Here is a 26,037-nt window from a genome sequence, read left to right as displayed (position 1 = left end):
CTCAACAGGTTCCCCTTCATCATGGCTCAGAGGAAGCTGCATTAAAAGATACAGGTGCCAATCAGTTTGGATTATGAGTTAATTAACCACTTGCCTACCAGGCACTTATACCCCCTTCCTGCCCAGGCCAATTTTCAGCTTTCAGCACTGTCGCACTTTGAATGACAATTGCACAGTCATGCAATATTGTCCCCATATGAAATTTTTATTACTTTTTTCACACAAATAGAGCTTTCTTTTTGTGGTATTTAATCGTCACTGGGTGTTTTATTTTTTGCATTATAAACAAAAAAATGCAAAAAAAAAAGTTTTTCTTTGTTTCTATTATAACATTTTGCAAACAGGTAATTTTTCTCCTTCACTGATGTGCATTGAGGCTGCACTGATAGGCAGCACTGATTGGCACTGATGAGGTGGCATGGATAGGCAGCACTGATGGGCACTGATAGGCTGCACTGATGAGCTGGCACCGATATGCAACAATGATGGGCACTGACTGGTGGCACTGCTGGGCACTGACTCACAGCTCTTCTGGGCACTGATGGGCAGCACTGATGGGGGGCACTGGTGGGTGGCACTGCTGGGCATAAGTGGGGGGCACTCCTTGGCACTGCTGGGCACAGGTGGGGGGCACTGCTAGGCACTTGTAGGTGGCACTGGTTGTCGGCATTGGGGGGCACTTATCAGAGCCCTGATGATCAGTGCAGATCACTTCTCTGCCAATTGCCGGTTATTGGCAGTACTTTCCTCACACTGTGATACAGGGGCGGACTGACAACTCATGGGGCCCCCCGGCAATAGAGGATCATGGAGCCCCTGTGTCCTTGCCCAAACTCAAAAAGCCTATGAAAAAGGTACCAGGGGCATCTCATGGGTCCCCCTACTGACCCCGGCCCTCGGGCAGTGCCCGAGTTTCCAAATGGTCAGTCCGCCCCTGCTGTGATAGTGTGAGGAAAGTGCAGCTGATAACCAGCAACTGCATTTACCCGGTGATCTGTGTCATTGGAAACAGCTGATTTCCTGGTAAAAGGCCTCTGTGATTGGCTTTTTACAACATCACGTGATCAGCTGTGTCCGTAGGACACAGCGATCACGGAGATCGGCAGGTGTGCACACGGGAGGGAGCGTTCTAGGAGGACGTCAGAACTGGACAACCACGCTGTAGCCATCATTCGGCTATAGCGTGGTTGGCAAGCGGTTACAAGATAAGTTCACCTTTGGGAACATGTTACATGTTCCACCCGTTTTTAGGGTGTTCCCATAGCTGCAGTTCCCATAGTAACATGTTCCCATAGCCACAGCTGTGCCTGCCACCCTCTCTCTCTCTCTGACAGACAATACGGGGAGAAATTTCCCTGTACTATCTGTCAGATTTAAAAACCGCATGGTCGTGTGGGGCTCCGCCCACATGGCCACGTCATTTATTCATGGACTTCCGTGAATGAATGAACAAGTCCCCACAGCCTTAGCGGACGAGGGCTTGTAGTTTCAATGAACTACCACAGTGCTGTAGAGCGCCTTGGTAGTTCATTAAAGCTTCCTGTCATATCTGCTTGCTCGTACATCCTGTAAGGCAAGCAGTTAATCTGACAGGTCTGCAGGAGACTTGCATTGCATCAGCGATCTACGCATTTATTATCTATGCATTTATTATTTTTGTCAAAAAGTTGAACTTATCCTTTAAATATCAATATGTATATCTGGTTGGTTTGTGTAGTCTCACTCAGTGTACTGAATATAACAAAACTTTTATACATTTAAATGTGCATCATACACCTATGTATAGGAATATTAATACTATTTAAAATATACAGAACACCCATGATATTTGTAAAAATAAAATGATGAGGAGTGGTCCAGTGCTCTTAATAATATAGGACAAGTATTTCTTTCTGCATCTCAGAGACTTACCCAACATTTTATTATACATTGTGCATATTATACCCCTCATAAACATTTTAAGTGCCATAAAAGGAATACCCCTTTATGTCCTCAGTGTGAAAGGGATGTTGGTACATTAGTGCATATGATATGGGGATGTCCTAAGTTGGTTAGGTATTGCACCTTAGTCCTGGATATTATTAACAAAGTGTTCAGAACTAATGCCCTGTTGGAGCCCAAGATATGTGTATTAGGGTAGCTAGAGTTTTATACCCCCCAGATGTATACGGCGATTCTCCATTTGCTGTATATAGTGCAAAAGTTGGTAGCGCAGAAATGGATTTTTATGGCTCCCCCAACTCTTTGTGGGTAAAATCAGTAAATGAAGTCTTACAAAGAGAACATATGGTTTATCAACATAGATATAATACATAATTTACAGAGCTCTGGGGAAAACGGTTAGACACTCCAGAGTTGATCCCTTCAGAGATAAGTTGGTAGTGTATAGAACCTAAAACTGACTTTTTTTTTTTTTTCTTTTTGGAAGGGGATAATAAAAAGCATAAGAGAATGAGGGTTTAAGTCTATGGAAATTAATAGATGGAATTTTTTTAATATCATACGTATAAAAGGGGTGGTAGAACAGGTTACAGAAGAGGTTTCAATAATTATTTATACCAAATGGAACATGGGACCTGACCATTAAGATAACTGGAGACAAGAGATTTGTTTAACAAACTGTACTTATGTGTTATGTAAAAAAGATAAAAAGAAAATGCTTAATAAAGATTATCTGATATATATATATATATATATATATATATATATATATATATATATAAATATATAAAATAAAAATTATATCCATAATAAGCATAGTGAATCATGAGTCGATTAAAAGAGTACTTAACATTACAAAACATTAAAAATGTTAGAGCTAAAGCAGTCATGCCAAACTGGTCACATTCGTTGAACCCCTGAGTAGTTTATCAGTTTACACTAGACTAGGTCCTAGCTGGTTTCCAGTTGATACAGCTACTTTTCAATGCATAATTTTGCAGGTCCATACTTCAGGCATCAGTTTAAGTCCCTCTTTTTTTGGGAAAAAAATCTTGCTAGTTGCACTTGTTACTGTAATGTAAATACCAAAGGGATTTATTAGTTTTTGTGGAATTAAATAGGTTTGGCTCCAGAAGACAAAACGTAGGCCCTTGAAGATTAGTACAACTCCATTCAGCCCACTGTTTTAGTTAGGTTTGGCTTATCTGAGCCAAACAGTGGAAGTCTCGGGACACAATACATTCCACTTTCAAATGTTTTACACTTTCTTAAAGCGGAAAACACTTTTCTAAGTAAATTTCTGGTTACTCCCTTGGGAAATGGGTTGGTGTCTTATGTTTGTATAGAGTGTGATGGATGTGTTCTATTATGACATACCTTGTGAATAACATTGGGGGAGCATGTAGACTGGTCATTTCTGAAAATTTTATTGTTGCAGGTTTTATTGCTAAATATACGGTTTAGTTACTGTCTAGTAATCATGAGTGTAAATGCTTGAGAGAAACTATTAGATTTTTATTTGTTTTTTTTTTGTTTTGTTTTTTTTACATGTCCACCAAATGTCAATGTCCAAAAATAGCCAAAATTTGGACTGTTATATAGGGAGATGGCCACTTTTCTAAAATGAAGTGCATGCTAAAAATATGTGAGATAAATGTGCATGTTGCTTAGTAAAAACATTTTAGTAATCTTTGATGCAAGCAGAAGAGAACTGAGTGTTCTCTCTAATGACACTTAAAAAGATTGTACCGTCCCTCCCACTTGGTATCATCTGTGAGAATCAGATGGAGGACAGAAATCTCTGACTTCAGTTTAAAAATAGCCAAATCTATCTCAAGCAGCGTGTGCATTCCATCAAATAAACAAAAACCTTGCCATTTTGTATGCTGACAAGTATGGGAATGCTGCAATCTATAATATAAGACACTAATATGATGGTCCATTGTTTCCCACCTACAAAATATTGCTGTGCAAAATCACTACTTCATTGCTAATTGCACAATGAATGAGTAGCGACCCATGGATGCGGGCGCACTGTCTATCCTGCTGTAAGCTTCTTCAAGAAAAGAGACTGACAGCACTATATTGGCCCAGTTTGAGTTGTACTGTGCGGGGGATTATAGGAGGCTGATATCAAGGCAGATTCAGGTACTTATGCTAATTACCGTATTTCGCGCTCCATAAGATGCACCTGACCATAAGACGCACCTAGGTTTTAGAGGCGGAAAACGAAAAAAAAAATATTCTGAACCAATGGACTGCAGACATAGTACAGGAAATGACCAGAGACTGCAGACACAGTACAGGAGATGACCAGAGACTGCAGACACCGTACAGGAAATGACCAGAGTCTGCGGACACAGTACAGGAGATGACCAGAGACTGCGGACACACTACAGGAGATGACCAGAGAATGCGGACATAGTACAGGGGATGACCAGAGACTGCGGACATAGTACAGGGGATGACCAGAGACTGCGGACACAGTGCAGGAGATGACCAGAGACTGTGGACGTAGTACAGGGAAAATACCAGGGACATAGTACAGATGACCAGAGTCTGCAGACAGTGCAGGGGATGACCAGAGACTGCAGACAGTAAAGGAGATGACCAGAGACTGGGGACCTTTGGGGAGGGAGGGGGAGCGGGTACCTGAATGTCACAGGTACCCGCTCCCACTTCCGCAGAGTTTTCCTGCCGTCTTCTTCCCGGGCCGGCTTCTGTGACAGCCGGGTGCCCACTGGGCATGCGCAAGAAGCGCTGCGCTTTGTGAATGGCCCGGCGCGTTCTGGGACCTGTCATGTATCCCAGCATACACCGGACCATTCACAAAGCGCAGCGCTTCTCGCGCATGCGCAGTGGGCACCTGGCTGTCACAGAAGCCGCCGCGGGAAGACTGCAGCGCTGGAGCGAGGAACAGGTAAGGTCCTGCAGGAGAGAAGAGCTGAGTGGCCGGCCCGATATTCTGACATGGTGGATGTAGAAATACCGGACCGGCCGCTTTTATATGTGCTCCATAAGACGCACTGACATTTTCCCCCTTTTTTGGGGGGGAAAAAGTGCATCTTATGGAGTGAAAAATACGGTATATGTAATAACATACTTTATTACTTTTAATATACGCTCAATGGCCACTTTATTAGGTACACCTGTTCAATTTCTTGGTAACACAAATTGCTAATCAGCCAATCACATGGCAGCAACTCAGTGCATTTAGGCATCTAGACGTGGTAAGGACGGCTTGCTGGAGTTCAAACCAAGCATCAGAATTGGGAAGAAAGGGGATTTAGGTGACTTTAAACGTGGCTTGGTTATTGGTGCCAGACAGGCTGGTCTGAGTATTTCAAAAACGGCTGATTTACTGGGATTTTCACGCACAACCATCTCTATGCTTTACAGAGAATGGTCCGAAAAAGAGAGAATATCCAGTGAATGGCAGTTGTGTGGATGAAAATGCCTTGTTGATGTCAGAGGTTAGAGGAGAATGGGTAGATTGATTGTTGTGACATTCAGATGGTAGGGTCAGAATTTGCCATAAACAACATGAAAGAATGGATCCATCCTGCCTTGTATCAAAAATGACCTGTAGTTATACTTTTTAGTAGTTCTAAACTCAAAATGTTTTTGATTTTACCTTCATGCAATATATGTGTTAATGTAAAAAACTCCCCACTACCTATTCTACCCATCCCCTATCCCTAAGCACTTACCTGACACCGATCCAGTGCTATTCCAGCTGCAGCATCACTGCTCTCGCTTCCTGTTCTCACAGGGGAGGCTGAGAGCAGAGGGAGCCCTTGGCACCTGCTGCTGTCAGTCAAACTACTATGAGAAGAGACCAGGAGCTTGGCTTAATGGCACTGTGTGTGTTTATGGACACACATAGGCTGGCTCGGGAGCACATCCATATGGGTGCCCCCTTAGCACCTTGCTTGCAGAGCGGGCACCTAAAGGAAGGAGGAGTGGACAGTGCCGATGGGGAACTAGAAAATAGGGGGGATTATTGCACAAAAGAGGTAGGTAGAACATGTTTATTATTTTAATAAAAAAAGAGTAACTTTTACAATCACTTTGTTAATGTATATTAGTAACAGCATATTTCATAATAACACCTTTCTGTGTGATTCTTAGTTTGTTTATTGATTTTACCTATATAATACATAAATCCCTTCTCTGTTGGTTTGAAGTTTGATCAGAGTTGGATCATTCCCAAGGCAACATAGGCTGGAGCTTAGGGCCCAGCTGATGTCCTGGGGATGGGGAGAGGGGGACAGCTATAACTTCATGTCTCTGAAGTAAACCAGGGGGGTGAATCAGTTGGCCAAATGTGTGCACTTTCCTGTCTCTGTCTGATAGGGAGGGCTGTGCTGGCACAAACAACGTCAATGGGGTGGCTTCTCTGTATAGGGTTATGTAGATAGGGAGGCAAAGTTGCTACCTTGCCTAGGGCCCCATTCTGCCTTTGTCCATCTCTGAGTTTAGCTGATGAGCATATACCTATAGTTATCACCACCTTTTGGTGTTTCCCATTTTTTTCTGTGGAGAATAAAGAATACGCTAACAGGTGAAAACATCCTCTAGTGGATTACTTATAGAAATATAAATCCTTTCAGTATAGTGATCACAAGGAATTTACCTTTACAGCTGAGCTTCCAGTCACACACAAAATGTAGACCATCCTTACACTGGTCTCCAGAACCGTCCCCCACTCCATGGAGTAGCTCTTTTATATGTGAATGTTTAATATACAATAGGCTGCAACAGGAATCTTGTTGGCACAGATGGTGCATCAGAGGGCAAATACTAGAAGATTCTCTGTACCACTGTTTTGAGTGTTAGGGCCATCAAAAGCACAGGAGCATCAAATGTTTACTATATGAATTAAGGTGGTTGTCAAGGCTAAAGTTTTTTTTCCTTCATTCATAAAAAACCCTGATACTTACCTAAACCCCATTGCGATCCAGCGATGTACACGAGAGCCTCAGTTCTTCGGGGACTCTCCCTCCTCATCGGCTGAGACAGCAACAGGAGCCATTGGCTCCCGCTGCTGACAATCCCAGCCAGTGAGCCAAGGAGGAGAGAGAGAGGGGGCAAGGCTGGGCCACTGCTCTGTGTGTGTGAATGGGCACGCAGAGCAGCATTTTAGGAACGAGCCTGCTTGGATGCCCCCATAGAAACCTACTTGCTGTGGGGGCATTTTGCAGAAGGGAGGGACCATTAGCACCGGCAGGGGATCCGAGAAGAGGAGGATCGGGGCTGCTCTGTGAAAATCCACTGGACAGAGCAGGTAAGTATGACATTTGTTATTTTTTTAAATGCCTTTAATATCACTTTAAATATATCATGACAAAGCCTCATTATGGTTGCGGTACAATAACATCATACTACCACTTTGTTGTCAACTGTACCAGGCTCAGAAAAAAACAAAAGTCTGTTTTGTCATTGAAGAATCGTGTTTGACGCCTGTTTTTATCCTGTGTTTTTTATTAGTTGATTTACTTTTCATGCTGTTCATTTCAGATGTGATGCGTGGTCGAACTCTGACAAATCCCTTGAACAGACCTCATCTGATGATGTTTTTCTTGACTGCTTATCATCTCAACATCCTCTTAACCAGACACTTTACAATGTAAACTTTCACCACCATGGTCATATGCAATCTCCAACTTCCATTGCCATCAAGGACCTAGAATCAAATGGTTCCTGTAGTGACTTTTCTTCTTCTTCCCCTCTTCTGGGTCCCTCTTCATCACAAACATTTTCCATTGAGAAAAATCACAATGGACTCAGTGACAATGAGATCTTACCCATCACTCCACCACCAAGACCGCCTAAACCAAACCATTTTCCTGATGCAAGGCCTGAAGTGATTTCCAGTGGAATCATCCAGAATGGACATTGTTTATCTGGAATGGTGCCAAGAAGAATCTCACTATCCAGTCTGGACAATGTGAGGAACTGGAAAGGTAAACATGTATTTTAACTGGATGACTGAGGCATTGCCTAAAACATAGGTCACATGTCACTAAACTCATATCAGTTATGAATGAGGAGAAATGTTATGGTTATCATAAATGACCTGACAAACTTATTTTTTTAACTTGCATTTTAAATCAAGGAAAACAGGAACGTAATTGTACATTTGGTCATTAGTTATATGGATTATTTTCTAAGAGGTTCCAGTAGTAAATAAAAAAAAAAAATCTTTAATGTGAATCTATTGATCATGTTATGAAATTTCCTGATACCTACAGGTGAAACTTGTTTAGAGGTTCCTAATGACGTGCACACGGCAAGCTAAGGGAGGAGAAACCGCAGCATGCTGATCTTCCCAGTGAATGACTGTTTAGAGAGAGGGTGTCAGGACATGTCTGATCATTGGAGGAGAGCAGGCTGAGTTCTCAACAGAGCTAGAGAACTGACCGTGCTGTTTTCTCGTGCCTAGTGTGGTCCGTTTTTTATTTTATTTTTTTTATTTTTTGGAAAGCAGTGGGACTGGCAGGATTACCAACCAGGGATTTCACACATAGGGAGAATACAAAGATAACAGGATACTTTTTCACACAAGTACATGGTACAGCAGGTATATATCAAGAATATGGAATGTTAATATGGCATTGCACTGATCTGTATTGTGCTACTAGCAAAACCTGCACTGAAAGCTTAGCTGTGCACAGTCTCAGTACTACATAGTGTCAGGGAGTCTGTGCAAGTGTACCATATACACTGCTCCAAAAAACTAAAGGAACACTCTGAAAAAACATCAGATATCAATTGGGAAAAATATCATGCTGGATATCTATACTGATATGGACTGGGTAATGTGTTAGGAATGTAAGGATGCCCCATCATTGATGGAAATGAAAATGATCAACCTACAGAGGACTGAATTCAAAGATACGCCAAAAATCAAAGTGAAAAAATGATGCAGCAGGCTAGTCCATTTTGCTGAAATTTCATTGCAGCAACTCAGAATGGTACTCAGTAGTTTGTATGTCTCCCACGTGCTTGTATGCATGCCTGACAACGTCAGGGAATGCATCTAATGAGACGACAGATGGTGTCCTGGGGTATTTCCTCCCAGATCTGGACCAGGGCATCACTGAGCTCCTGGACAGCCTGAGGTGCAACCTGGTGGCATCGGATGGACCGATACATGATATCCCAGAGGTGCTCTATTGGATTTAGGTCAGGTGAACGTGGGGGCCATTCAGTGGTATCAATTTCTTCATCCTTCAGGAACTGCCTGCATACTCTCACCACATGAGGCTGGGCATTGTCGTGCACCAGGAGGAATCCAGGACCCACTACGCCAGTGTAGGGTCTGACAATGGGTCCAAGGATTACATCCCGATACCTAATGGCAGTCAGGGTGCCATTGTCTAGCCTGTAGAGGTCTGTGCATCCCTCTATGGGTATGCCTCCCAAGACCATCACTGACCCACCACCAAAACAGTCATGCTAAACGAGGTTACAGGCAGCAAAACATTCTCCGTGGCTTCTCCTGACCCTTTCACATCTGTCACATATGCTCAGCTCTTACCGGTGGGAGAAACCAGTAAGGTGCTGTACATAGCTTCTTGAAAACGTCACAACACCCTGTATCAATACTTCTCCTAAGAGTCCTCAACCCTGATTCAAGCAGTGGTCTGGCCCTTCAGAGTTGTGCAAATATCAAAATACCTTGATGGGTTAGTCTGGTGGGGTGAGTGTTTCATGCAGGCTGCATTTGCATGAATAATGCCCTAGGTAATGTCCATATGTGTTGCTGAGTCTCTACGACTAAAAGAACTGAAATCCAAAGAATAAAAGGGGTGGACCAGGGACAGTCAGATTGGGGAGGAAAGGGCTAAAAAAAGTTGAGCGTTCTCCAGAGAGGAGGCTCTGTCTGACTTGCTGCCGCTTCTCATGCACACCTCAGTTAAATCAGTGCAGTGAAATCAAATTACCCAATTTTAGTACAGAAGCCAACTGTGCAAGACTGAAGGAAAGGCTGGAGATCAGCTTCATGCACTGTGTATTTATTTTTTTATTTATTTCAGGTACTTATATAGCACCATGAATTTACACAGCACTTTACATACATATATTGTACATTCACTTCAGTCCCTAACCCTCAAGGGGCGTACAATCTAAGGTCCCTAACTCACATTCATACATACAGTTGTGTTCAAAATAATAGCAGTATGTTCAAAAAAGTGAATAAAGCTCAAAATCCTTCTAATAGCTTTTATTTCCATACACACAAATGCATTGGGAACACTACACATTCTATTCCAAATCAAAACATGAAGAAAAATGTATCAAATTTGTGTTGTTCCTCTAAAAAAGAAGAAAAATTTAAGAAAAATGAATATTAGACTGTTCAAAAAAATAGCAGTGTTTGTATTCTTCTTTACAAACTCAAACATTCACTATATAAACTGAAAAATGTTTGAAGATTTTGCTTTCCTTTGAATCACTTAATTAATATTTAGTTGTATAACCACTGTTTCTGAGAACTGCTGTACATCTGTGTTGCATGGAGTCAACCAACTTCTGGCACCTGTGAACAGGTATTCCAGCCCAGGATGATTGGACTACATTCCACAGTTCTTCTCTATTTCTTGGTTTTGCCTCAGAAACTGCATTTTTGATGTCACCCCACAAGTTTTCTATTGGATTAAGATCCGGGGATTGGGCTGGCCACTCCATAACCTCAATCTTGTTGATCTGGAACCAAGATGTTGAACGTTTACTGGTGTGTTTGGGGTCTTTGTCTTGTTGGAACACCCATTTCAAGGGCATTTCCTCTTCAGCATAAGGCAGCATGACCTCTTCAAGTATTCTGATGTATTCAAACTGATCCATGATCCCTGGTATGCGATAAATAGGCCCAACACCGTAGTATGAGAAACATCCCCATATCATGATGCTTGCACAACCATGCTTCACTGTCTTCACAGTGTACTGTGGCTTGAATTCAGTGTTTGGGGGTCGTCTGACAAACTGTCTCCGGCCACTAGACCCAAAAAGAACAATCTTACTTTCATCAGTCCACAAAATGTTGCACCATTTCTCTTTAGGTCAGTCAACGTGTTCTTTGGCAAATTGTAACCTCTTCAGCACGTCTTGTTTTCAACAGTGGGACTTTGCGGGGGCTTCTTGCAGATAGCTTGGCTTCACATAGGTGTCTTCTAATTGTAACAGTACTCACAGGTAACTTTAGACCTTCTTTGATCTTCCTGGAGCTGATTGTTGGCTGAGTCCTTGCCATTTTGGCTATTCTTCTATCCATTCGAATGGTAGTTTTTCACTTTCTTCCACGTCTTTCAGGTTTTGGCTGCCATTTTAAATCATTTGCGATCATTTTAGATGAGCAGCCTATCATTTTCTGCACTTCTTTATATGTTTTCCCCTCTCCAATCAACTTTTTAATCAAGGTACGCTGTTCTTGTGAACAATGTCTGGAAGGACCCATTTTCCTCAGAATTTCAGAGAGAAATGCACTGTAACCAGCATGTACAACATTTGCTGCCTTCCTTCCTTAAATAAGGGCAATAATTGCCACCTGTTTTTCAAAGAATGAATGACCTCACTAATAGAACTCCACACTGCTATTATTTTGAACATGCCCCTTTCAATTAGTGATTAAATTACACAGAATCAGCAGCATGCATGTCATGCTTGTTGGGACTGTTGGATTTCTATTACTCTACTACACCTGCTAGTAAATTATTTGTCATGTGGAAATATCATTTCTACCAAAAACAGTGATCAGGTTAGTGATGTCTGACTGCTATTATTTTGAACACAACTGTACATATACGAGGGCCAATTTAGACAGGAGCTAATTAACCTACCAGCATGTCTTTGGAGTGTGGGAGGAAACCGGAGTACTCTGAGGAAACTCACGCAGGCACAGGGAAAACATGCAAACTCCAGGCAGGTTGCGCTGTGGTTGGGATTCGAACCAATGACCCTAGTACTGCCAGATATAATCCTTCAAATGTAATTCAGCCAGTGATAGCTGTAAAAGGCTTTGATGTTTATGGTATAATAAGCACTGTTTGTGACATTGTTCTGTCAGAGATTCCACATACACATTGCTAAATGTAACACTTGGTTGCATACAGTTCGGCATGCAGTGGTATTTCTTATGATTCTCACATAGTATAAGCAGTCTCTAATACATACAAATCACTGAAGTTATTCAAAGCTAGTGAAGCAATTTATTGGCTAAAAGCAATGCCACTAACCCATCTGTTGTACCTCCCAAGCAAGAAAAGAGAGTAAGAAAGACTGTAATGGTTCCCATAAGTGCGTTATCTGTATCTAGCCTGCACTGTGAAAATGACAGTTGAATGGTGAGCAGATACCACGGGACTTTACAACACTCTGGGCTCCTTCGCATGTTATTGCATGGAACTACAGTAGGTAGATTGTGGTTCTTAACAGTTTTACCAGTTTTAGCCAGCGCATCACAAAGTGATTGTAAAGCTTTGTTTTTAAAATAACAAACATGCCATTCTTACCTGCTCTGTGGAATGGTTTTGCACAGTGCAGCATGGATCCTCCTCTTCTTGGCTCCTGCTCCCCGCTGAGTGCCCCCTCAGCAAGCCACTCGCTATGGGGGCACTTGTTCGTGCTTGCTCCCGAGCCCTGCTGTGTATGTCTATAAGACATGGAGAACAGGGCTCGGCCTCCACTCCTTTGTTACTTGCTCTGATTGACAGCAGCAGGAGCCTGCGCTGCTGTATCTGAGCCAATGAGGAGGCAGAGAGGTTTGAGAGCCTTGGGTCTCGTGCACATTACTGGATTGAGAACAGGCACAGGTATGTATTTAGGGGGGCTGCAGGGGAAGCTGCATGCAGAAGGTTTTTTACCTTACTGAATAGACTGCAGTAAGGTAAAAAAAACAAAAAAAGAACTTCTGTCTTTACAACCACTTTAAGGTGTGCTGCCAATCTATGTTGGGTTCCAGCTCCTACCTCCTCTCCCTCTGATGCCCTCTTCCCCATGACAGCGGGTGGGGGATCCTCTCCCTGCATCTGCTGTTACTATTTAAAAATAACACAGCCTTGCAGGGCTCCACCCACATGGTCACATCATTCATTCACAAAGTTCTGTGAATGAATGAACTACCTTCTGAAGTACTGTTGGCTGCTGCGACCGACGGCTTGTAGTTCTCAATAAGCCGCTAGAGCACTAGTAAGCGCTCATGTAGTTCCTTAATTCTTCCTGCAATTCAGTAGCTGCCTGCTAGTGTTAGGTAAGGGCAGACAGTGTACTGAGAGTCTGAAGGAGCCTTGCATTGTACTTACGATCTGCTGATCGCCGGTGTAATGCTGTACAGGCTCCAGCATAAAAAAAAATAATAAATTCACATTTTTTTACCTGCAAAAAGATGTGCATTTTTTTTTAATTAGCCTTTAATGCAGTGTGTCTCAATGTGTGTAAATGTACACCTGTGAGCATAGTGTGACTGGACTCTTTTTCTTGAGGACTTTCTTCATAAACAAGGAACTTCTTACCCTAAACCTTGTATGATTAACATTAATGGTCATTTTAGTGATTGGAAAAAAATGTGAATTTCTTATTCCTCTGCAAATTAAGCCATGTGAAGCAACTTTTACCACTGCCAAACTGCTACCTAATGTAATGTAGTTATGTTGTTCGCCAGTTCCAGATTCTACCTCACTCCTTGTCTAGGCTTATGGTACCCACGTTTGGCAGATATCATCCTAAAGGAGAGACAACAATGCAAATCACTCTCCAAAGTAGCAAAACTTACAGTCAGTAGGAAGTGTACCTTGTGATGATTTCTCTTTGAACTCCTCTTCCCGTCCATCCATGCGCCCCCACACCTTATTCTTGTAGTGCTGCAGGGATTAATACAAGTAAGATCTCATAGATATATCAATCGTCCGCCCTCTCCATTCTTAGATCCTGTTATACTCATAGAAGCTGTAGTACGGCTTCTGTGAATGGCGGATGGCGGGGCTAGGTTGAAAGGGCGGGCATAGTCAATCTCTGTAACAGACCCTTAGATATATTAACCCCCACCGTACTAGAAGCTTATGGCGGCATGGGTGGGGGAGGGCATGGACGTCGGTGGACTTCAAATTAAAGAAGAGGCATCAGCACAAGGGACACATCCCACTGTCAGCAAGTTATGCCCCTTGTGCGGATTTTTCTGGGTTGTTTTGCACATAGGCTTTAAAGGAGTATGGGTTTATGAAACAAATTTGACAGATTAACTCCTAAGACTGAGAACTGAGTGATGACATAACCACTGGTTGCTAAGTTTTCAGTCTGCTTGGTGTGGAGAGCAGGTATTGTCAGTCACCACTCTCCAGCTATGCCCCTCACTGGAGAGGGGGCAGATGCAAATGACTTGGGCTCCCAGCCACATGCAGGGAGATGGAGCCAGTTGTCAATAAGGCAGCTGGGTGTATCCCAACAATATTTTTTGGGATCATTCCAGAACCTGGAGCTGATCTGCTCCTTCAGCTGACAGCGGGTAATAGCCCGCTATAGGCTGACTCTGAGTGCAGGAGTACAAAAGTAAGTTTATTCCTGTGACCCACAAAAGCAGTACATCCAAAAAGTACAGAAGTACAGCTTCTGTAGCATTGGCCACACTTCTAATATTTTAAATAACTAACTCTGTAAAAAAAAAGTGGATTTACAAAGTTCTGACATTACTCTGTTTCTGTTTATTTTATTGGTCTAGCTTTTGAGACCTCTATAGATAACCTAGCAAGTTTTCATCAATTTCTGAAGCCCTCCTATTTATCAAGTTTTGGAGTCTGTGCTGTGCCAGTGCCTCACCCCACTATTATGACACAGCAAAATAATCAAATACTCATTGGTACCACTGATGTAGTATTCTATCTTAATGATACCAACAACATGTGTTTAACCACTGACACCAACATTGGGGCTTATTTTACTCTGGCACCAGTGACACCCCCCCTTCCCTTTTTGGACCCCCCTTCCCTATATGTCCGATGGGCGGCGCACTTCATACGTCATCATTTTTCTTCTAAGCTCCTTCAAGGTGTTCCTCTTAATTGTTTTAATGTATAGGATACTATGGCATTAATGTTGGAGACATAAGGACCCTGAAAACTTTTTTTTTTTTTTTTCCTTTCACAGAAATGGCTGTTATTTGTCTGGAATTACATTATGCTTCAAGTTAATGGATGCTTATTCATCTAATGCAGTGCTACTAAATTTGTGTTGATACCATTGATCAGGGTGCACCTTCATGATAAACATCCCTATTACTTTTATATATTTTATTTCATTTTATTGTACACAGATGTATGTTTTTAATATCCACCCAATGATAATTATATTTACAGATGGATTATTGCTTCTGCTTCTTGCTATGCAATAAAGTTAGTTTTAAAAATAAGTATTGTATTCTTGCTCATTGAAATATTCTCTCTTTCAGGTGATGTGGAAGACTGCTCGTTACGAAGTAGGGACAAGAGGCTTAGCTTAAATCTGGTTGGTATAGTACATTTTCATTTGATATTTACATGATGTCTTAGCTCTATACACCTGCTGTGTCCTTTTATGAAGGTTTCTAACTGTTCCTGTTGTGTTTTTTTTTTTTTTTTTTGCATTTTATATTCTAGTAATATAGCAGGAGGTTTGAGACTACCTTGCTATACAATAAGTCACAATATAATAATTTTAAAAAATGAATAAGAATTTAAAAGGCAATAGCTTGATAAGATGTCTGGGTCTCAGTTTTTTTTTTTCAATGGGGAACATGTCTGATAGCTACTGCTAGGATCTAGATGCTTCTGAAAATGCGGATTGCCTGGCTGACATACTGATCCAATAATATTACTATCGTTCTGAGTCATGGAGTCACTGACCTGGAAAAGGCTGGAGTTATGAATTTACTTTGATTTTCCTTGCTGCATGTTAAAGGCAACCTATCCTGAGAGAGGCATTGAGGCTGTCATTGCTACTTCTCATTTTGAAAATGCTGCCTGTCTGCTTACCATCCCACACGTGGAACATGTATGCAAATAAGGATGTCTGACTTTAATCTGACGTGTTTCAGGTCAGTGACTCAGACCTTATTGAACCCAGCTGGTCAAAAAACTAGGATCCTAAACAGGTTTTTGACAATGGTAGCCCTATGTGACTCCTAGAAAAAAATAGCTTTAAAGAACTGAAGGCATTGGCAGTCAGGCAGCTAGCATTTGTTTTAAATGAAGGTCAGCAGTGGCAGCCACATTGACCCACTAAATGTATGCCCCTCTGATCCAGTAATTGTACGACCGTGACCCAGTAAATGTATGACACTGTGACCCAGTAATTGTACGCCTGTGACCCAGTAAATGTATGCCCCTCTGACCTAGTAATTGTACGCCCATGACCCAGTAAATGTATGCCACTGTGACCCAGTAAATGTATGCCACGGTGACCCAGTAAATGTATGTCATTTAGGGGCGGACTGACCATTTGGAAACTCGGGCACTGCCCGGGGTCAGTAGGGGGCCCCATGAGATGCCCCTGGTACCTTTTTCATAGACTTTTTTGAGTTTGGGCAAGGACACAGGGGCCCCATGATCCCCTATTGCCCGGGGGCCCCATGAGTTGTCAGTCTGCCCCTGATGCCACTGTGACCCAGTAATTGTACGCCCTTGACCAAGTAATTGTACGCCCCCGTGACCCAGTAAATGTATGCCACTGTGACCAACTAATTGTATGCCCCTGTGACCAACTAATTGTATGCCCCTGTGACCCAGTAATTGTACGCACCTGTGACCCAGTAAATGTATGCCACTGTGGCCCCAGCAAATGTATGCCACTGTGGCCCCAGCAAATGTATGCCACTGTGGCCCCAGCAAATGTATGCCACTGTGGCCCCAGCAAATGTATGCCACTGTGGCCCCAGCAAATGTATGCCACTGTGGCCCCAGCAAATGTATGCCACTGTGGCCCCAGCAAATGTATGCCACTGTGGCCCCAGCAAATGTATGCCACTGCGGCCCCAGCAAATGTATGCCACTGCGGCCCCGTAAATGTATGCCACTGCGGCCCAGTAATTGTATGCCCCCGCGGCCCAGTAGTTGTATGCCCCTGTGGCCCAGTAGTTGTATGCCCCCGTGGCCCAGTAGTTGTATGCCCCCGTGGCCCAGTAGATGTATGCCCCCGTGGCCCAGTAGTTGTATGCCCCCGTGGCCCAGTAGATGTATGCCCCCGTGGCCCAGTAGTTGTATGCCCCCGTGGCCCAGTAGTTGTATGCCCCCGTGGCCCAGTAGTTGTATGCCCCCGTGGCCCAGTAGTTGTATGCCCCCGTGGCCCAGTAGTTGTATGCCCCCGTCGCCCAGTAGTTGTAGGCCCCCCGTCGCCCAGTAGTTGTAGGCCCCCCGTCGCCCAGTAGTTGTAGGCCCCCCGTCGCCCAGTAGTTGTAGGCCCCCCGTCGCCCAGTAGTTGTAGGCCCCCCGTCGCCCAGTTAATGTATGCCCCCGTGACCCAGTAATTGTATGCCCCCGTGACCCAGTAATTGTATGCCCCCGTCGCCTAGTAATTGTATGCCCCCGTGACCCAGTAAATGTATGCCCCCGTGGCCCAGTAAATGTATGCCCCCGTGGCCCAGTAAATGTATGCCCCCGTCGTCCAGTAAATGTATGCCCCGTCGTCCAGTAAATGTATGCCCCCGTCGTCCAGTAAATGTATTGGCCTGTCACCTAGTAAATGTATGCCCCTGTCACCTAGTAAATGTATGCCCCAGTCACCTAGTAAATGTATGCCCCCGTCACCTAGTAAATGTATGCCCCCGTCACCTAGTAAATGTATGCCCCCGTCACCTAGTAAATGTATGCCCCCGTCACCTAGTAAATGTATGCCCCCGTCACCTAGTAAATGTATGCCCCTGTCACCTAGTAAATGTATGCCCCCGTCACCTAGTAAATGTATGCCCCCGTCACCTAGTAAATGTACGCTTTAAAAACTGCTAGACTTTAATGTGCCCACAATATCTACAGTGACACCTGTAACTTTTCAGAATGTAGTAGAGGCTCCTAGTGGTCAGCTGTGGAATTGCATTTATTCAGTTAACATCTATTGTTGCCAAGAACTGAAGCTCATCTTCAAATGTTTGTTTTTTCTTTTGCACATAACTTGAAACTAAAATAGTGACCTAGTGACAGGTGGGAAGTTTATTACATGACGTGGCAGAAAAAAATTGGGTGGTGAAAGGACACCACATAAATGTCAGTGTTTAAAATTGCATGTTTGCTTTAAATGTTATAGAAACCACAACAGTCCACAACCAAAACATCAGCCAGGGTTGTCACTCTATACCTCCTGGCTTCCTGGACAAAATGTGAATCAATTAGCATATTAATCATATCGCCACAATACACCTGCAGCTGAAGTGCTTGGCGGTAAAAAGAAACCCTGTAAGTAAAGAACTCACTGGAAAAGAAGTCCTCAAGAGAAGAAAGCTGCGGCTTCAAACACCGTATTTATTGAAAATGACATACCAAGTACAAAAACCAACAATGCCCTCCACCCTGCACCATAAAAACATGACAACGTTGCCATATAGTAAAAGACCCGCCCGGGCACACAGTTACACACTCCACACACACTCCACACACTCAGATAACCAGTAAAGTGAAAGAACATGAAGTCAAAGACATCTAATTGGGATCAATAGGAGATGAGGACAAGATAATGATTAAGTGGTAAGGACATGGAAGTCAATCGAGGATGATGTAGGGACTGGCAGGATCAATCTTCTGAATAGTAAAAGCAGACCCAATCAGTCCTCAGAGGTTGCATATATGTGTATATGGTGGATCCTTGTGCTTGGCGGACTGAAGGTGAACTACTAAGATGAGACTAAGAAGCCCTACAGAGAATCTTGGCAATATATTACCATATCTGTCCTGAGAAAAATGTTACTACACGAAGATATTCCCACTTTTTTCTCATAAAAGTCCCTTTTAAAGAGCTTTTCCAGTTTCCACTACACTGGCAGTGATCCCTACACTTAGGATCTCTGTGGTCAGTTATTTGTAGACTAAATAAATGTGATTTGAAGACTGCAAGTGAGCTTGGGTCTGCTCAGTGTTTTTGGTCGGACCCAGCAACTTACATCTGATTATTTTTAAGTCTGTGTGCAGCTGGTTAGTTGAGTCTCGAAAGGGTAAACTCTTCCAGGGGTCACCTTTCCTTCAGAAATCAAATATTTCATTGTGTGTATTAGTCATATGACTATGTAACACTGCTAAATATAATCACCAATTGCTGTAGTTATTGATCTTTGATGTGTATTATGGCCTATGATCAGTTCTTTACTAATGAAAGCACAGTATTGATAATAACGTCTATTTTGTATTTTAGCCCAGGTTTACACCGCAGCATTCCTTCGCTTCAGACTGCTCAGATGACAGCTATGTCCCCATGAACCCAAATGCTTCCCCACCATGTTCAGAGTCAGACTGTAGTACAGACGGATATATACCTATGAGCCCAGTAACTGCAGCCTTCAGCTTCCCTGCATCAGTTAACTCCAAGGTTTCCAGTCCTTTGCCAGATCTCCCCACAGACCTGGAACCACCTCCTGTAAATCGGGACCTAAAGCCACGAAGAAAGAGTAAGTTGCATTGCTGTTTTGTAAATCTTAATAAACATAGTGATATTAAATGTTATCTTTTCAGTTCCAATATATGGTTTGTCATTGCTAAAACAATTCCAGTCAAAACATTTATTTAAGTTTTGGACACAGTATGATAGTGTTGGAAAGTTTTTATTGCTGCCTTGAATCAGGGCCGGATCTACGAGGGTGGTGGGGTGGGCTTTGCCCCCCCAGGTTTTAGTTGTGCCCCCCCCCCCCCCCAGTCTCTGAGAATGGATCCACTGATCCATGAGCCAGTCAGATGCAGACAGTTGACATAAGAAGGGGACAATCCATGTAAGGGGGCACTCTGATGGGGACACCTCATGTCGGGGAGCACTTTAATGGGGATGACTGATCATATGTAACTCTGATGGGGACAATTGATGTAAGGGGGTACTCTATTAGGGATACTGATGTAAGAGGTCACTATAATGGGAACCTGATGTAAAAGGGGACTCTGATGAGTCACCCTAATCTAATGACAACCTAATACATAATAATGTTTCCCAGGTTAAGGGATGGACGCTGCTAAACCAATCCCAGGAGTCCAATGTTCAGGAATGACCTAAGCTGTCATTCTGGTCAGCCCTCTGACGTGTTTTGCCCCTGTCCACTGGGGCTTGTTAACAGCTCTGTGACCAAGCCCCGGTGAACGGGGCAAAACGCATCAGAGGGCATGGTCAGAATGGCGACTGAGGCCATTCCTCAACATTAGACTCCTGGGATCGGTTGAGCATCATCCACCCTTTCACTTGTATTGGCTGACAATGGAATCGCTTGAACTCATGCTCCCCTCTTCTCACTTACCGGAGAGATGATCCTTTTCCTTCCATCCATAACTTGGAGCGGCGCCATAAGGTATACTTTTCACAGTATTTCCCAGGTTGTTACACTGTGTTACAGACTGTCAGTGACTCACACACAGTGTTGGCATTATGCCCCCTGATTATTTTTTTACTGAACCCCCAGATCAAATAGGCTAGATCCAGTTCTGGCCTTGATTTGCTTTGATGAAATTTCTCCTTGATTTTCTGTCTTGCTGACATGGGACCAGAGGAACAGGAAGTAATGGGGAATCTTGCCAATGTGACCAACAATAGCAGCACAGAAACCTTTTTGTAGCATAGGGAAATGTCAGAAGCTCTGTTAGGTTTTCAATGTCCTATGGCTGCTATGCATACAGACAAAAGCAAGAGACTTGGCACCTTCTATTCTTTCTCCAGTGTCCAACTGGTAAAAAATGGGTACACCTTACATTTTTTTCAAAAAAAATAGTGACAGCCAGAATTGTAATTGTTGTTTCAGGGAGCACTGAACACAATAAACATCTAGGAGCTGCTAGAATTTGAGCCAATATCAAATCAAAAACCTTATTATCATGATAAGTATGACCTACCTTTAATGATCTGCATCATAAAAGTGAACTAGGACTGATATTGTACCAAATCCCTTGATTTACAACTAGGCATTCCAGGTTCAATGTCGATTCATAGTGACCCTATATATGTAACATGTTAGACATTCACAGACTACCCTAATGTCGATCAAAAGTAGATTGTACAGTGTATAACATAGTTCCATGACTCGACTGCCAGGAACATATTTCTGCAAATTATTTGTAAATGTTGCCAAGCATGAACTAACAAGCATCTGGTTTTCTTAGAAATCCATCTTAGCAGGCCTTATTTAAAAAAAGCGGAGGAAGAGAAAGGAAAGCTTGTGTTGCCCACAGCAACCTACAGCACTGTATTTCTTTTTATTTCCCAACCTATATTTACACATGACCTCTTGAGTCTAATTGCCTGCTTTAGGAGATAGATACTTTTTTGACATTAAGTAAATTTCATATGTTATTCTTTGAGAAGCCCACTGCTTGTTTGTAAGGAATGCAGGTCCTTCACAGAATCCCTTACATACTGTATATGTTGGTGATAATTGCCAAGTTCTCTTTCACACAAGGGGGGCTTTTATCAAAGAAGCAATTTTCTTTTAAACAGTTTGTTTTACAAACCAAAAGGCTTTAATGGCTTCTTAACTTGTGTTGCCTGCATTAAAATATTATTTATGTCGATGCAGAGTTTTTTGTAGAGTTACCAACAGAAGCGAGAGAAATGCTATTCTAATTCTTGGAATAGTTTGAGTTAAGAAAAGACGTTGTGCTGTTATTGAAAGCAATCTCTTTTGATTTCACCTCCCACCACCGTGGTATTAATTATAACATACTCTCGACAGAATAAGTACATCACTAATGGAACTCAAACCTTCACACTAGAGAATAAAAGAACCAATTAGCCAGTAAAGTTATATCGTTTCTTCTTCTTTCTTATATCGACACTAAATGGGTTTTCCTCATTTAACAAAAAACAGGGTGAACTCCTCACCTTTATGTGTATTGTCACCTGTGGGTATATCCTTCTTGGGAATTTTACCTATGGAGATGATCAGAAGCTTTATTCTCTGATACTGAATCTCTTTATCGCTGTTCTGCATCCTTCATAAGAGAAATAGGTCAGCATTTTTAAAGCAGAACGCCATGTAATTTTTTTTTTTTTTTTTTTTGTCCCATGGGTTAACTGCTTATTTTGTCCAGGGGGCCCCCGAAAGGCTCTGCTTACTTTGTCCTTCAAAGCTCCCAAAAATGGCGCTCCCCCAACATCCTGCAGTGGACTGCTCCTGCCGTATTCATGCCCAAAGCTGGTCTATGGACATGATGTCAGGAACCGTCCATTCACAGGACTGCTAGTGGGCAGAAGCGGCAGGGACTGGTCTTGCACTTGGAGGATCAGCAGATTAGGTAAGTATATCTTTGCTCTGATCACCCCTAGACACAAACGAGCAGTTAGCCCATGCACTGTGGGCACAGCCCCACTGCATGCCACAAATTTTTTTTTTTGCCCAGAACTCTGCTTTAGGAATGTTGCTGGAATGCTCTGCCACCTTTCTCCTGATAACAGTGACAAGTAAATGGTTCTCCCCTTTAAAGCAAACCTGCACTTTGCCTATTCAGGGAAAAGCAGCAGGTGTATATTATTCCCTTACCCCTCTTCAGCATACACTTACTATTCTTCTACTCTCCTATTATTCCTTTCAGCACCAGCAGCCAAGGAAATACACAATAGTTCTGCGTATGGAGAAATATTTGGCCCATTCTAAGAGATAGTGAAGGGACACTCGTTCTATCCACATAGGGAGTCCATAACCATATGTAGGCATATGTCTCTGATGCAGCCGGGTGGGTCAAGAGAAACTGGTCAAGCGGAGCATCAGTCATATCAGAACTAACTTTTTGGACTATCCAATCGATTGATATGTATACCTGTCTTGCAAGCATGAAGGGCAACATTTGAGTTGTATTAAACTGTGGATACGAAAAGGCCACCATTGTTACATTGAAACTTTACTCCAAGCCTCTGATCTGCATTTTGGCGGAGATACACATTTGTTACATGTGTTGGTCAATCAAGTCTAAGTGTATGTGGATGTCCTCTATGTCCAGTTGTGCGAGGGAGGTTGGCGGATATATGAAATTAATGTGTGCCAATATATATCTTTAGTACACCTTCATAGAAGTTCTGTTTTTTTTCTCTGGACCACATCCAATTGTTCCTTGTAATATGGACAATGGTGACTGTAGAACATGTACCTATCTTTGTCCATCTATGAAATTTCAAGCGCAGGTATATTTGATGCCACTTTTAGCACAAGGAACATTGGGTTCAATCTGGCTTAACCTCGGCCCAAAATATATTGGCAGATCTACCTTATCAGCAATTTACCCTATACAGTATATAGCCAACTGTTTTGAGGATGGATTTTGGGGAATATTTGTCCAGCATGCTGATTTTATTTGGAGGCCACCTTATCTATCCTTATAACTGTCCCCTTTATTTCTCTGAGAGCTCTCAGCTCTGATTGGTCATTTGGTATTGATTTGAGCAGATGGAAATATGTGTAGTTACAGTTTAAATACACTCCAGTCATTTCAGGACATGACTCTTCATTTTTAATGGATTCATTTGTGTATGTTCATTGTGTTTTTGGGTGTATAATCAATAAATGAAATTTTTAAGTCATATCTGTCAGTACTAATTATTTTCTAGACATACAGTTCATTTATGTTTGTTGGGTATAATTATGTTGATTTTGGTTGAGGTGTAGAGCAAAATCCATTTTTTTAAATAAGTTTTTATGAATATATTTTCTTTGTGGTGTGCTCCCTCTCAGCTTGTTACTTCAGTATAAATATAGGACCTGTAAGGATCTGTACTTTTTATAATTTTTTCTTTGCATATGTAAGCTTTATCTCTAGGGACTCCTCACTTACACAGGACATTCCTTTGCACCCAGTTTTTGAACAGAGCAGCAGGGGAGTATATGCTGCTGATGAATAGGTTAAAGTAAACCTGTTGCATTGCTCTTCACAGGTTTACACTGACTGGAATAAAGAGGGTACAATGTCCTTCCAATTAAGCCACTTGGATGCTGGATGCTAGAGGAACCGTAGCAAAAAAATAAACTTGGGGAAAAATATAGCCATAAAGAAAAACTGTAATTCAGGAGATAAAGCCAATTATTAAATTGGAACTTCATTCTATCAATTAACATTGACTATTTTCATTCTTTATGCTGCTAATATTAGTAAATCATGTTTTTTACATTTCTTTAGTTACTTCCTGGTTTCCCTGCCTAGGCAAATTATGTACTTTATTTTATTCTTTACAGGTACTTATATAGCGCCGTCAATTTATGCAATGCTTTACATGTATACATTCACATCTGTCCCTAACCCTCACGGAGCATACAATCTAAGGTCCCTATCTTACGTTCATACATACACATACTAGGGCCAATTTAAACAGGAGCCAATTAACCTACCAGCATGTCTTTGCAGTGTGGGAGGAAACCAGAGTACCGGAGGAAAGCCACACAAAGACAGGGAGAACATGCAAACTGCAGGCAGGTGGTGCCATGGTTGGGATTTGAACCAACGAGCCTAGTACTGACATCAGGAGTCTTCAGGAGGGGAGGTGGGGTTTTCTCAGCTAATCACATCCTCCTGTCTGCATGCCTGAGCTAAGGGCAAATGGACTCCAGGAAGTAAATGATACATGATTCATTTGCCCGTACTCAAAATGTCCACAACCGGAAATGATAGGGGAGTGTTTTTTCCAGTGATTTCTCGGCAAAATAAAGCATGGAGACATGGATGGAATGGGGAGTGTGCTTTGAATATTAAATATGAATTAAATTGTGCTTTGGTTTATAGTGCTCAGATACAGTGTGGTTCCACTTTAAAGTGCAGCCTATGCAAAGAGTAAGTGGACATAAAAAGTTACATTTCAGAGGCTGCTGTTTACTTTGTCAAAGCATACTAAAGATTTGAGTGCTGTAAGTACAAACTGCAACAAGGAAGAAATGTGCATATTGCAGTAGGTCACTAATGGGGGTTTGCAGATTGCAGTAGGTTACTAGTAGGGGGTGTGCAGATTTCAGTAGGTCACTAATGGGAGTGTGCATATTCTAATAGGTCACTAGTGGGGGTGTGCAGATTCCAGCAGCTTACTAGTGGGGGTGTGCAGTTTGCAGTAGGTTACTAGTGTAGAATGTGTGGATTTCAGTAGGTCACTAATGGGGGTGTGCAGATTCTAGTAGGTCTCTAGTAGAGTGTGCAGATTGCATTTGGCCATTAGTGGGGATGTACAGATTGCAGTAGGTCACTAGTGTTGATAAATGTAAGGTTATGCACTTGGGGGCTAAGAATATTTATAACATATTCACTAGGGGGGGTACAACTGAGGGAATCAATGGTGGAGAAGGATCTGGGAGTTCTGGTAGATCACAAGCTTAATAATGGCATGCAATGCCAAGCTGCGGTTTCTAAAGTGAGCAAAATCCTTTCTTGTATTAAAAGAGGTATAGACTCCAGAGAGAGAGATATCATATTACCCTGTACAAATCATTAGTAATACCTCATCTGGAATATGCAGTTCAGTTTTGGACACCAATTCACAAAAAGAACATTGAGGAACTTGAGAGAGTGCAGAGAAGGGCAACCAAAGAGGCATGGAGGAGCTCAGCTATGAGGAAAGATTAGAGGAACTGAATTTATTCTCGCTTGAGAAGAGGAGATTAAGGGGGGATATGATCAACATGTATACGGTAAATACATTAGTTCATTTAGTGAACTAGGTGTAGAGTTATTCACCCTGAGGTCATCACAGAGGACAAGGGGGCACTGGAGGAAAAGCGATTTAATCTCCAAATACAGAAAGGTTTCTTCACAGTAAGAGCTGTGAAAATGTAGAATAGACTCCCTGAAGAGTCTGAGCCTGGTTCTGTCCAGCTCAGTGGATTGTTTTAAAAAAGACCTGGATTCTTTCCTAGATACACATGATATCACTGGATACTAACATTTATAGGTAAAGTTGATCCAGGGACTATCTGATTGCCTCTCA

General features: G+C 42.4%; 1 protein-coding gene across 1 annotated transcript in view; it reads left to right on the top strand.

The window, feature by feature from the left end:
• Positions 1-26,037, top strand: part of GAB3 (GRB2 associated binding protein 3) — a 151,448-nt gene that overhangs the window by 114,243 nt on the left and 11,168 nt on the right. Inside the window, exons 4-6 of the mRNA XM_089678295.1 lie at positions 7,462-7,907; positions 15,383-15,438; positions 19,306-19,558. Coding sequence (XP_089534421.1) covers positions 7,462-7,907; positions 15,383-15,438; positions 19,306-19,558 — 755 coding nt within the window. The remainder of the gene's footprint in view (positions 1-7,461; positions 7,908-15,382; positions 15,439-19,305; positions 19,559-26,037) is intronic.

The sequence above is a fragment of the Staurois parvus genome, unplaced genomic scaffold (genome assembly GCF_062004578.1).
Source record: "Staurois parvus isolate SC_StPar_1 unplaced genomic scaffold, SC_StPar_1.0 ptg000202l, whole genome shotgun sequence".
Taxonomy (NCBI): Eukaryota; Metazoa; Chordata; class Amphibia; order Anura; family Ranidae; genus Staurois; species Staurois parvus.
Note: the sequence above shows the minus strand (reverse complement) of the source record. Positions and strands in the feature narration are given on the sequence as shown.